General features: G+C 43.5%; 1 protein-coding gene across 1 annotated transcript; it reads left to right on the forward strand.

Moving 5' to 3' along the window:
- Window positions 1-1,165: 1,165 nt before the first annotated feature.
- On the forward strand, window positions 1,166-13,399 carry FBXO40 (F-box protein 40). Its single transcript, XM_005146694.4, is given in 4 exon segments — window positions 1,166-1,306; window positions 1,308-1,346; window positions 8,784-10,682; window positions 13,202-13,399. Coding segments are annotated over 4 exon segments (2,277 nt in total).
- The last annotated feature ends 734 nt before the right edge of the window (window positions 13,400-14,133 follow it).

Below are 14,133 nucleotides of genomic sequence, written 5' to 3' on the forward strand. Positions count from 1 at the left end.
AATGACCGTGAACTGTCTGGGGGCAGGAGAGAGAGGAAGTAGCCAGGGTAAACAGATCAGTGATCATGTTGTGATTGGGTGAAATTCAGGTTTAGGTATATTACCACTGTCCCATTTTTCCCAGTCCAATGGGATGACAGAAACTGGTATCACGATAGTATGGCCCTTTCTAAAAAAGGCCATGGAACCAGACTGCTAACCATATTTAGCACTACTAAATTACGATTGGCACCAGCAAGCCCTGGTTGTCACCTGCTGACATTTTGTTCAGCCCTAAAAGCAAAAACACAGCTGTCTGCACTGTTTCAAGTTATGAGAGTCACTGGGTCCTCGCAGACAGGGAGAGAAAGATAAGGCAAAGTAACCAGTTCATTGTGACTTAGGATCTCAGAGCCGCTACCACCACAGCCAAAAGATGTTCTGTGTTTCTCAGGTGCTAAAAAGTGGTCACATACGGCAGCAGGTCACAGGAGGTGTCTTTGCAGGGTGAACACTGACCAGGGAGAAGCAGTGCATGCCCCATCTGCACCCCTGAGCCCCAATGACATGTAGTGGTACCCATATGACTGTACTCACCACATGTATGAAATGCTCATCACAAAACTCACCATGAAATGCTTTAATGGGTCCACACTCAGTAAAATGTGACTGTTTTCCTTTGCTTCCTCAGATTTGGCTGAGGAAGGGTGACACTGGCTGGTGGGACCCTTTCACTGTGCAGTGGAGGGGCTGAAGCTGGGGAGTCTTGTAGGGGTCCCAGGAGTTGGCCAGGCAAGTCTGCCTGGCTGCTCAGCTCTGCGCTATTCCCGCTTCCTTTCTGCCCACCCCTGCCCAGGCAGAGCAGAAACCCGTCATCACTGTCTGTATCAGCTGCTCGTGTTGGTAACAATGGGAGCATGGGCATGGTGACAATTCTAACAGCAGAAAGCACAGACTATTGCGGGCACCAAGGGGAGTTAAGTTATAAAGGGCAAACTTCCACCAGAGAGTGACAGGGAGCTGATACAGGGCTCTGGGAAGTGGTTTGATCTTTTTCTTCTCATGGAGGGGACACAGAACATTGTTGGTTCTGCTTCTCCCATCTGTGTAAAGTATCGTTCCAGAAGTGACAGTGTTAACAAATACAGTGGAAGAGACTGCTCTGTAAGCTGAGCTACACAGTCACATGCACGGGGTTTTATTTTTAACATCCCAAAACTACTTGTTCTGTCTGGGCTTGCTCTGTGTTCTCCCATTCTCTCTTCTTTCTTTGCTTGCAATTCTCCATTACCCACCTCATTTCAACCCAGCTGAGCACAACCAGGAGAGCAAGTATTTGGTACACACACAGGGACTCTATGATTAAGGTAAGGCTTTGTAAATAGAGTTGGAGTCTTTATATTTATATATAAATATAAACCTATATTTATAAGGTCAAACCTTACAAAATGCAGTGATTACTGTATTGAGATATGAAAATCAATACATCCTCAAAACAGCCCTAGTAATTAAGAGGAAGTAGAATAATCAGACACAAGATGTCTTAAATGACACACTAAAACAGAGGAAGCTGGTAACTATGAATGCTTCTGTGACAAGCTACTCTTAAAATAATAGCAAACTCCATCATGTATTCAGTGGATTAGCCATAGTTTGCAGCACTGGGGTTTTAAAAGACTAAGAATATGATTCTAAGATGAGAGCTTCAGCAGCAGGATAGATAAGCAATTGAAACTTCTATTTCTGTAATTTGCAAGAAACTCTGAGACAAGTAAGAAAAGGAGATACAGTTAGGGGCAGAGGAGAGGCAAGAGCAATCCTGTGGCCAAAATGCTAAGGCTTAGATCTGGTGAGTTTTGTAGATTCAGACTGCAAACTTTGTGTTGGTAATCCAGACTGAATGAATGATGATGATGTAAGATTTACAAGGGTTACAGGTACTATTGTACCATTTAAAGTCGTGGCTGCTTAGCAGTTTTTATTCAGGAATCTTTTCTCTTTTGTTTTTTATGACCCAGACCTTCACCAGTAGCTCTGAAATTCTCTGTGCTGGGCACCTGCCTTCAGCTGGGTTTCTGTTGCTTCGCTTAAAACTATTGACTTTATTATCTCAAGAAGTTTTCAGAACCATATGTTAATGTGATTGTTACCAGGGCATAAAATAGAACCTGAAAAAGAACCCTCATACTGCAACTAAACTGGAGGCTGTTATTTTAAAGCACTTGCTGAACTCAAACCGAAACCAAACTTATTTCCCAGCTATTGATGCAAAGTAAGTCTGCCAGGTTGTGTCTCTACCAAGGACAGCACAGGGACCCCTTACACATACCAGGAGCAGCGGAGCAGCTCCATGTCACAACCTCCCCCTTTTTCCCATCTTGCCTGTCTCCCACAAGACTCCCCAACATGTCCAACACAAGACCCTGCTGCTGGGCTGCCCTGCAGTGTACCTCAAGCCCATGGGACCACTTTGGCACCTGGAATTCTGGGGGGGTTATCTCAGATGAACTATGGCCACATTGCACCACATAGGAAGAAGAAAGAAACATTGCTCATAGGAAGGAGTGCAGCGTGGGATTTCTACCAGCAATGCCCTGTGTAACCTGTGCTTCACTACTCTGAACCCTCCCCTGTTCCTCCTTTAACAGCACTAGTGCAGTTTGCTGGACAGAAACTGCACGAGCAAGTTTCAGTGCCACTTTACTGCCTGTGTGCAGCACAGACTTACCAGGTGAGAGGGACTCCTGATGGTGAGACAGCTTGTCTTGAGCTCCATGGTCCTGCATGCCAGGTTTAGGGAGCTGAAGAGGAGCTGATGTGCTGCTGTAAGAAACTGAGCTGCAGGCATGCTCTGGAAGAAAAGAAAGGAACGTTGATTGAAGTCTTTGCCATGCTGATGCACTACACTGTGGACCTACTCCATCCCTGTAATTTTAAAGCATATTTTTTTCCACTATAAAGCAATTCCAACTCATTCAGTAATTCTGAACTAGTGATTATTGCCATGTAACACCACAGCCTCAGCCACCAGATCCTCAGCTAGAAAATACAGGGTATGTCCCTAATTGTCACAGCTTCATCCTTCCATCTTTGGGTTTATCTGGGTCAGTTGTCTCTCAGAAAACCTTTTCACTCTGCATGTCTTGCACTTAGGATTTGAGGATCACCAGAAGGACTGCCCTGGAATCAAAGTGCCCCTATGAAATCAATGTGAACTTGTTCAAGGTCTGAGCCTCAAAGGAACTGTCTTGCACATGCTTGCTAGAAGGTTATTAGTGTTATTGATAGACATTTAATCTATAGCTTTTATTCTCCCTTTCCACCTACTGAATATGGTGTACTATATTCACTGCCTGACACATTGAAAGCTTGGGTGGCAATACGTATATGCAAAATCAGTCTGAATGGCAACTGCAGAGCAGGTGTGCCATGAAGGTGTGCCAGGGAGGACAGTGACCCACTCTGGCAGTCACTCAGGCTCTAGCTGTGCCTGCTGTGGGTGTTGAGGTGTGGGGCTCAATTAGCTTATGGGTCACTGTGATTCCAGGTGGTGGCATTCTGGGATTCACTTTTTATTTTTCAATGGAAGGACAGGACTTCAGAAAACTTAAGCTCCCAAGGATCGCATACAAATGCCAAACGCAATGGTTTCCAACAGCATAGTGTTTTCTTTTTCAGCTGCAAGGAATAAATATATCTGCCTAGTAAAAGGAGACCTGAGCCTGATTTCTCACTGAGGTTAAGTATGTAATGATTGAAGAAGTGCACTGCATGAAAGGAGATAAAAATCTTTAGTTTAAGGATTTTTAGATGTTCTCCTAGCAAATATGATTCTACAGCTGGCTCTGCCAGGGTTTTTGTGCAGGGGGAATGCAACTGCAAGTGCAACATCAGAAGCTCAGCATCACCGTGTGTGGTGTGTATATAGTTATCTGTTTGTATAAAATATTATGTTCAGTTTATTTTAACTTTCTATATTTGAATTGTACATCTGACAAATAGAAATAATAGTATCTTTTGACCTCAGGAGAACCCCTAGTACTGCTCAGATAAATTCATTATTGGTTGCAAACCTCCCTCAGATACTAAGATAATAAATATATTTTAAAACCCTGTAAAGAAATTAGTAATGCTGTATTCAGCTCAGGATTTACATATCATGACAAAAAAAGAGATAAACACCATATACTGGGTACAAGGATTAAAAGAGATGGAGAATATCTTCTGTCTGATCCATAAAGTTCACCGAAAGTACTCCTTGAAAATATTTTCCTGTTGTATCATCGTATGTAAGTTTAATATTTTTTGCTCCAGTATTTGGATGCAAACTTTCTTGAGACATATTAACTGCTCCTTATCATGTTTTAAAGCTTAGAAAGGCTGTTTTCTGTTTGTTTGCAATCTCATCTCAGAGGCACTCTTTCAGGCAATGATCTGGGGTTGCTGGTGGCCCTTTTTGATGGTTCTTTAAAATGGGAGACTTCCCTTGATTCTTTGCAAAGAGTTCAGATAATATGTGTAATCTTAATATATGATCAGTCACATATAGCAAATACCATATAAGAAAGCAGTTGTGTTGTTTTGACTCACTGACTGCAACTGATTTAAATATCTATTTACTGAAAATAACGTGTAATTGGTTTATTAACGTGAAGTTATTGTCAGTGAACAGATCTGCTCCAGACACAGACGTATCTGCAGCTAAAATAACAGCTGTGTATTTTTAAACCTTATTTGATTTGCTGTCATGACAGCCTAAAAATAAAGATTTACCAAAGTGGACAGACTGTGGACTGTAATTCACATCCTTTCTTTCCACAGCAGTTTGAGCAGGATTCAGTGAAGCATTTCTGGTTTGATTTTTTTGGTGTTTTCCTAACCCAGGTCTTAGGAAATAGTGCAGGTTTCAGGGAAACAAGAAATGCACAGGTCTAGAGAAGTGTTTCATCACCTACCAGATTTGTGTGTCCCCTGCCTCTGGATGTTATGTATCAAACTCACTGAGGCAAGAATTTGTAAACTTTCTGCTCAGGGCTTTGAAAGTTGTAGTGTGTGTGTTGACAATAATACCATCAACTAAACCACAGGGCTAGCTAGGTCATCAGTTAAAATATAGAGCTCCTGATAACCAATATGTTGGAACAAAAGCAGCATTCAAACCTTGATAAATACCAGAAGAATTCTCTGCCCCTTTTTCCTGTCCTCTAGCTTCACAGATTTGACAGCAAGAGGCATAGAAATCATTTATCTGAAAAGCATGACATATACAAGTTAGAGATGAGCTAAACTCATCTGAAAAATACCTGAATAACAAAGACTGATTTTGGGTATGAATGCTCTGATACAGTTGGTTTTCTTAAACAAAGCATGTATTTCCTTTCTGTGCGCATGATTCAGATGGAGTTCATTTGAGTATACAGCCGTGTGAAGGCAGGTTCCATGCCAGAAACTTGCAATCAGTCCTTTCTGTGTTTTGGACAACCACAGGGCCTGTGCCACTGGTATATTTTTATTTATCAATTGTTTCTCTCCGAGAGTTACTTTTGCAGTGGAAAGTATTGTTCACACATTCATGTTTTCATTGTGGTGTAATGTACCCAGCCTTCCTCTGACCTTAGGCAAGTCATAGCTGGGACTATTTTTAGAGATTATATTTGCAGCAAAATGTTACAAGAATGAGAGCAGCGAGGATGCTGCCAACATGAAATAAATCCATCTGTATCTCCTGCTTCTCTGAGCCACATAAAAGTAGATGTAACTAAACAGCTTAAAGCAGGACAAATACCACTATAAACCTCACATATTTAACGGCTGGACGTGGCTGAGGCCACCCTGGTGTCCCCCCTGCACAGAAGCCAATGCCTCTCAAGACAAGGGAGAGAATGTTTTAATGGGTAGTCACTAAATACAATTTTTCTTCCTTGCTGTCTTGAGCTCTTTCCATGCAAAGGTATGGAAAGAGCCTTATACTTCAGAGTGTAAGTTTGTCCCTGGGTAAAGGGACACCAAGGACATGTTCATTTACTCTATAGGACCAAGGTGGAATAGGGTTGATTCATTAGGAGGTGTAAATGGATATTGGCCAGCACTGGAAGTTGCAAAGGATGGAACAAGGATGTGTTGAGCGATCAAATTCAAACATGAGTGTGTGGTCCTTAGTGAGTGCAGGAGCCAACAAGCATTGCCCTTCCTAGACATCTTTCCTTCTCTGGCATTTTTTGTGACTTCCATTGCCAGGGTGTGAAAGTTGGGAAGTTAGGACAGTACCTTCATGAACAAGGGGGGAAACAGTTGCACAGAGTATCTCTTCCCCTTGAGTCTGAGCCTACTTCCTCTCAGCACAGCTGTCCTCAGAGAATAAGTCACTTAAGCCTGGGGTTGCAAATCCACTCACATCTAGAAAAATGATGCTACTGTATTTTCTTTAACCTTTGGAAAAACAAACAAAATCTTAATTATTTTACTAAAAATGTATATTTTTCCCAGAGCCAAATGAGTCTGCTTGGCCTGTGGTAGTTCCTACTGCATAGAAAGTGTGGCAAGAAGACTGGAAACAGAACTCCAGTTCTTCCTTATCATTAGCATCTTCCCTCCCACAGAGATTCACAGTAGGCTGAACCAAGCTGGAATGCAGCCCATACAGGATCAGAAAGTCAGTTTTCTAGTTGCAGCAGCTCTTCTTTGGGCCAAGTTACTGATATCAGCTGAAGGTATACAGGGAAGTAGCCCCAGGTAGTGACTGAGCAGCCTCTAGTTATCTAATTCAACAACTGTGTATGAGGAGGAAGGATCACAGGAGGTCCTACATGTTGCCCCTAAACAACGTCTTTTATGGATATTGTTGAAGAAGACTAACAGGCTGGGTGGACCATTGGGTCTGACCCAGAGTGTAATTTCTTATGTTCATCAGTTTTTTACAATAGCCGGCATGCCTTATACTCCATTTACTTGCTCTTGGACTCTGTGCTTCTGTCTCCCCATTGTTTAGGAGGGCTTAACAGCTATTGACAAGAATTATTGCAATAGTAGAGATATTATGATCAAGTAGTACTAAGAACTTTTGGAAGCAGGCCTCAGAAGTGCATTATTTTTACCTTAAACTGATTCAATTGGCTGGGGAAGATCCCAGTCAATAATTAAACCAAAACCAATGGTTCATTGTGACACAAAGGGGTAATCTGGTAGAGATAACTTTTTATTTAAGGATCATCATACGTCATGTTCTTGTACTTCTTTTGGTTGTTGTGCCTCAGCAAAATCGCATGACCTTTTAATATCAAAGGTTTTTAAGGGCAGGAGAGGAAAAATTACATATAGTTTGAAACCACATTAATACGGAAGTGTGAGAACAGAACTGCAGTCTTCCCAAAGGAAACATTTAACCTGGTAGGTAGTAAATCTGGTTGAAATTTCTGGAGCATTTGATTTGGCAAGTTCAACTTGTATTTCTAATCCAGTCTGTTAGTTGCAAAATGTTGAATTCATGGAGCTGCCTGGGCAGCTGAACAGACATTGACTGGTATTCTTTATTACTTATTGTCTGGGACTTCTTTCTCTATCTTCTGGCTCCTTGTGGTGTCTCTAACACCTTAATAAACTGAATCTAAAGGATGATCAGTCCAGGATCACCTACTCAGTTCCAGGTAGTGTTTGACACTGACTTGTCAGAAGGGTGAACTGAAAAAGTAGAGCAGTGGTGATCGTTTTTTTGCAGGATCATGCTCTGAAGCAAATCCCAAAGGAAGAAAAATGGATTCTTTCTCAAAGAGACACCCTGTAAGAGTCATTCTCAGGCTGAATTCTCTCCTGCACCATCACAGGAAGGGAAGAGCTCTGATGACCTTAGTCTTGTGTCACTCCACTCCTGCTCTAACTATACACCATGGTGCTGAGCGGAGCATGAGATAAACCCCACCTGCCCTCTTTTCCTTCCTATCTGCTTGGCATTCAGTGGTGACAGGAAGGGAAGAAGAGTGAAAGGCAGTTTGTAAAAAAAAGGTGAAAGAAAATGAATGTAACTGGGTGAGATTAACCTTGCAATAAGCCTCCACTGCACCCTGGAGCTTCTCTCCAAATTGTAGAACAAGGCATCACCTTATTCCAGGTTTCAACACCTGAAAGTAGATGTGGCAAATAACCTGCCTGAAGGAAAGTCCCCTGCAGCCTCTGTTCCAGAACTTGCAGGCATCATGTAGGATCCTAAGGGTAAATCAGGAAAGCAGAGTAAAGAAGGCCAAGCAAATTAGCTTTTACCCAGGCTGCTTTCCACACTGGGAACTGGAATCCTGAAGATAATCCTCACTCTCAGCCTTGTTGGTGTAGAGCAAAGGGAGGTTCACTTTTGTAACATTAATTTCCTTAATGGGGAATGACAAGACACGTGGGCCAAATGACCAGATAACTTTTCTGGAGAGGAAAAATAAACTTCATCTTTCCTACTCAGTGTCAAGGAATTGGGAAGCTCTTTCACTGTATCTCTAGCAGTCTTGACTTCTACAGCTTGGAATAGATAGACTGAGTGTAAATACCGGGCCAGAGAACAGCTTGCTCCCAAACCCTGGCTGCCTCTGCTGGTGTAATGTGTAAGGACCTTATCTATACCTGTGATGCTGTGAGGACACGCTGTATCATGGCCATCAGTGCTGATACATATGGGAGTAGCAGCCATTTGACCACAGTCTTATTCCCTCTAGAAGTGCATATGAGCACATAATTCAAAAACCATGCATGGGCACAGAGGGTCTGTGGCCATCTGTGGCTCCTTCAGGCAATAACTGTTGTCTTCTTGTCTTTGCTACACACAGCACAGGGCTCAGAAAGCTCCCCCTGGGCAGCACAGGCACTGTGAGAGATGTTTCAACCGGCACTGCCGAGCACCGATTGAGCCCTCCATCTCCTGCATGGTGATCAGCTGCCGCTTTCACTGTGGGGCCACCTTCCACATGTGCAAGGAGGAGGAGCACCAATTGCTCTGTCCCTTAGAGCAGGTCTCCTGCCTCAATTCAGCCTATGGCTGCCCTTTTTCCATGGCTCGCTTCAAGCTGGGGAAGCACCTCCAGGTCTGTCCAGCCAGTGTTGTCTGCTGCTCAATGGAGTGGAATCGCTGGCCCAACGTGGATTCAGACACAACCCTCCACAAGAACATTATGAAGGAGACCTTGAATGAAGAGTGTCTGGACACAGCCTTGGCACTCAGAGACCAGAAGATACTATTCAGGACTTTGAAAATAGCTGATTTGTTTCCAGAGTGGAGGAAAAAGGATGAAGTGCAAGAGCTAATGGATGAAGCCATAGGTGGGGAAGAAGGTGCTGTGGGAGGAACAGCCTGTGGTCCCCAAGAAGGTGCCAACCAGTTGTCTGAACTCAGCCAACGTGAGCGTGAAGATCTGGCGAAAGACAAAGAGGGAATGGATCTGGGGAGTTACAAAACCTGGGAGAATATGTTCAGCAAAGAGCTCCTGGCTTGCAAGGTAACGAGCTCAGCAGACAGCAAGGGACAAAAGACAGAGGAGGCTTCCAGGAAAGCAGTGTCAGCCCCGCAAGCTGCCGGCTCCTCAGAGCAGGCAAAGGAAGTACCTGGGAGTGCAGAAGAAGCAAAGGACCAAAAGCCTGAACAAGTAACACCAAATACAGAAATGACAGGACTGGCTCCCTGGCAAGAAGGTGTCCTGGAGAGGCTGAAGAAGGAAGTTGGTGTGGGTGATTACAACATGTATCTGGTCCACCATGGGGGAATGCTTATCCGCTTTGGCCAGCTAGCTGCTTGCACTCCCAAAGAAAAAGACTTTGTCTATGGGAACTTGGAAGCTCAGGAAGTAAAGACTGTCTACACCTTCAAAGTGCCAGTTAGTTACTGTGGCAAAAGAGCACGACTAGGAGATGCACTGGGCCACAGGATGGCAACTTCAGACAAGTCAGTGGATACCTCGGAATTGGGGATAAACCTAGAAGATCTACCTAAGGCAAATATAGTTGAGGCCACACTGCTGTGTGCACTGGAAAAAGAGCTGAAAGGCCATGAGATCTCTGAAACAAGGGGTATTGATGGACTTTTTGTGGATTTTGCAACACAAACGTACAGCTTTCCCCTGGAGCCCTTCTCCTCCAATGCTGTTCTGGCAGACATTCTGGATGAAAAAAGCCCACCAGAACTGCACGTGGAGCTCTACACTGAATGTGTAACCAGAAGACACAACAAAAGCAGTTCAGCTTTCACATTCACTTGCAGTCATTTCTTCAGGAGAGACGAGTTCCCATCTCATTTCAAGAATGTGCACGCTGATATCCAGTCATGTCTGGATGGATGGTTCCAGCATCGCTGCCCGCTGGCCTACTTGGGATGTACTTTTGTTCAAAATCACTTCCGTCCTGAGGGTCTTAAGGCCAAGGTTATATACAGCAAACCCCTCAAGTCATTTGCTATTAAGCCAGAAGTAGACACTGTCCTTGCTGAATCAGGAAAGTTCAATCCCACAGTGGCTAATCGAGGGAGAAATAAGGACTTGCTGAGCAGCCTCCCGGTGGAAGTGCTCAAGTACATTGCAGGGTTCCTGGACAGCTTCAGTTTATCTCAGCTATCGCAAGTGTCAGTGCTGATGAGGGACATCTGTGCCACTCTTCTTCAAGAGAGGGGAATGGTCCTGCTGGTCTGGGAGAAAAAGAGATATTCCCATGGTGGTACTTCGTGGAAAGCTCGCAAAAAGGCAAGTGACTGTGATGCTGGGGAAAAGACAACCATGGGTTCTCTCCAGGTAAAACACACGCATAGCAGGGGATGCTGTGTGTAAACATGCAGATGTGGGGAAGGTTCATGAGGTTTTGGATTTGCACCATAGTTGTCAGGGGTCAGGACTGTAAAATGCAGTACTTCTACTGAAAGTAGGAAGGTGTAAATTGATACCTTCTAACTAGTGGGAATTCCCCAGTCAAGCTTGTCTTGGGTAACCTTTTTGAATGTGCACTGTTTTTAGGCACTGGGAACTGTGAATTTCTGATATTTAAGGGTTACACATGGAGTTTTGAAGAACTTGGTTCTTTCTCTGGTTGTTCTCTACAAGCCTATCAAGGGTATATCAAAACTAAAACATGCTTTAGACCACCAAAAAGGCAAAGAACAAGGAGCCATAGCCAGGAAAAGTGTTTGCATCAGCCCCTGGAGTCTGATTGTGAGAGCCCTGAGGAAGCAGCATGGGGATAGGAGTCTGCCCTCTACAAAGCTGGACTCCCACTGTTTGTGCTGGAAAATTACCATCCCTTATTGGCTCTTTATGTACTCTGAAAGAAATATATAAACACAGCTCAGTCTTAGTCCTAGTTGAACAATAATTATTGCAGTTTGTCTCTGCCCATGGCAGGGGGGTTGGAACTAGATGATCTTAAAGTCCTTTCTAACCCTAACTATTCTATGGTTCTATGATTCTTTTCTAACCAATAGCTCTGCAGCTGCTGTAACATAAAGCTATTTGAAAGAATAACATGAGAGACTTCAGCATGACTGAGCAGACAAGACAGAAATCTAGGAACAAATAACTTTGAGATCCAGGGAAGACTCCCAGAAACTATCTAAGGACCTGGCTTTCAAGCAGAGCCCTGAAGATCTCCACCTACTGATCCTTATCAAATGGAAGCTTAGCAGTGTATGACTATTTATTAAGAGAGAAAACATGAAGCATGGTGAATTCGAAATCTGTGTAACAAAGTTTGGTGGCTGCAAGTTGAATTAGCCCATTCCAAAACAGGAATTAGCCACTGAAATGATTTACCAAAGGATGTGGCTTCCTACACTAAAAGGAAGACAATCCAGCTGAGCAATTATATAGCAGTTAACTTCTGTTACTGTAGCACAATTTCAAACCAGCAGCATTGAATTTAAGGACCGTCAATGCTTTACATGTTAGTTCTGTGTACTGACCACAGGAATCTTTTTTTCCAAGGTAGACTCCACTTGAAAACTTTCTCTTTGTAAGTAGCCTGAATTTCTGGGCTACTGTCTGTAATAGCTATAACTACTTAAGACTAGGACAGAGTCAGCCAATCTTAAGCACAGAATCATAGAATAGTTAGGGTTGGAAAGGACCTTAAGATCATCTAGTTCCAATCCCCCTGCCATGGGCAGGGACACCTCACACTAAACCATATCATCCAAGGCTTCATCCAACCTGGCCTTGAACACCGCCAGGGACGGAGCATTCACAACCTCCCTGGGCAACCCATTCCAGCACCTCACCACCCTAACAGTAAAGAACATCTTCCTTATATCCTATCTAAATTTCCACTGTTTAAGTTTTAACCCATCACCCCTTGTCCTATCACTACAGTCCCTAACGAAGAGCCCTTCCCCAGCATCCTTATAGGCCCCCTTCAGATACTGGAAGGCTGCTATGAGGTTTCCATGCAGCCTTCTCTTCTCCAGGCTGAACAGCCCCAACTTTCTCAGCCTGTCTTCATACAGGAGGTGCTCCAGTCCCCTGATCCCACATACTGTCCTTTCCCAAGAAGAAACATTTTTAAGGAGAAGATCTCTACTATGACTTTAAAAATTATTTTGATTTAATGGTATGCAGCAAATATCAAAGTAACCTAATCACAGTTTTATCACTACATGCTAGCTTACCACTAAACGGTACATCATATCACTGCAAACAGAATCAGAAGATCTTAACTGCACATTTCTATATTTTACAAGCTTGTATGTCCTCTAGGAATAACTTTACCCTTAGATTTCCTAGGCTGCTTCTTGTGTGAGGTAACAACAGTGTTGTAATGTTAATTACTTTCAAGTTGCTGATAGATGCTTTGGAAGGCAGGTTTCTTTGAGATATGTATCACACAAGACACAAGCATGCTGTAGTCACTTTGCTTTATAAACACCTTGCATCAATCAGTGTGATTGATTGTACATGTGATGGAGTTTTCTCTAGAGGTGCAGTGTCGAGTGGCCTGGATCTGCTCATGCCCTGCACTGGATTGACACCAAAAACTGTATGATACTTTCCCATTAAAAATGGTAGATGAGGATTAAAGCAGCAAAAGCAAGAAGTACAAGGTCCACAACAGTACAGACCCCAGTTTTACTTGCTATGCCAGCCCTGCACAACCACGTTACTAGCCTGTCCAGTACAAGTGATGCACCCCCACTACAAGCATATATAGATTTTCAAACTCCTATTTTTTCCAGCATCCATTCTCTCTCTGCCCAATTTCTCTCCCTTTCCCATATTAGATCTGGCAGTTCAGCAGCCTGTTCTCCAGAGTTAACAAATGGCAGCGCAACGACGTCGTGTGCATGGCGGAGCACCTGAAGAATTGTCCCTTCTACCAGGTGGAGCACAAGACGGACCCTGTGCTGCTGACGGGCATGTGTGAATCAAGAGAGCAGATTCAAAAGACTTTGGTTTCTACTTTCAAGCGCAGAGTCTGAGCAACCTGCTCTGCCTCTGCCACACTCCTTTCAGGGCCCTTGAAAAGAAGATTTGGGTGTAAAGATTGTTGCTTCCAACCCTCCTTTGGACATACAAAAATGGTTCTCTCCAGCTGTGTTTGAAACATCCTGCGTATTTGCTTTTTGTTTTCTTCCTGTATTAATTTCATTGTTAAAACTTCATCCACTGCTCACTCATGGCAAATGCTTTCTGTTTGTGTTTCCATTCCTTGCTGAATACAGCATCCCAAAAATTAGCAATAAGGATCTTGCCTGAAAACAATATCTTTGCAACCTTGAAGGTAGGTTGCTGCTCCTGTGCCACATCCCTGGGAGAAGCAAGATGAGTTAATGTATGTAGTTCAACTAAGTCTGAAACACCTTAGTTTTGGGGTGGAAAGACAAGTTCTAAGAGCACAGGTAGATGCCCTCCTGCCTGGCAGACCTAGGCACTGCTAATCTAATTCTGAGACATGGGCAAAAGAGAAATGACCCCCCCAGAATTAAGTGAATTAATTAGAGCTCCAGTGAGGACTCAGGAATTCACTGCACAGCCACAGACCATCATTTAGGACCCTGATTCATCCAAGCATGCCTAGTTGAGCACAAACCTAAAGCTGAGCTTTCAAACCAAACCAAAGCAGACAAACATGCTCTTTGTTAGAAATAACCAAGTAGCAAACAGTTTTAGGGGCTCAAGTGACTTCTTGTAATTTTCAGTTAATAACTTCCTC

This window comes from Melopsittacus undulatus, chromosome 2 (assembly GCF_012275295.1).
Source record: "Melopsittacus undulatus isolate bMelUnd1 chromosome 2, bMelUnd1.mat.Z, whole genome shotgun sequence".
NCBI classification, from domain to species: Eukaryota; Metazoa; Chordata; class Aves; order Psittaciformes; family Psittaculidae; genus Melopsittacus; species Melopsittacus undulatus.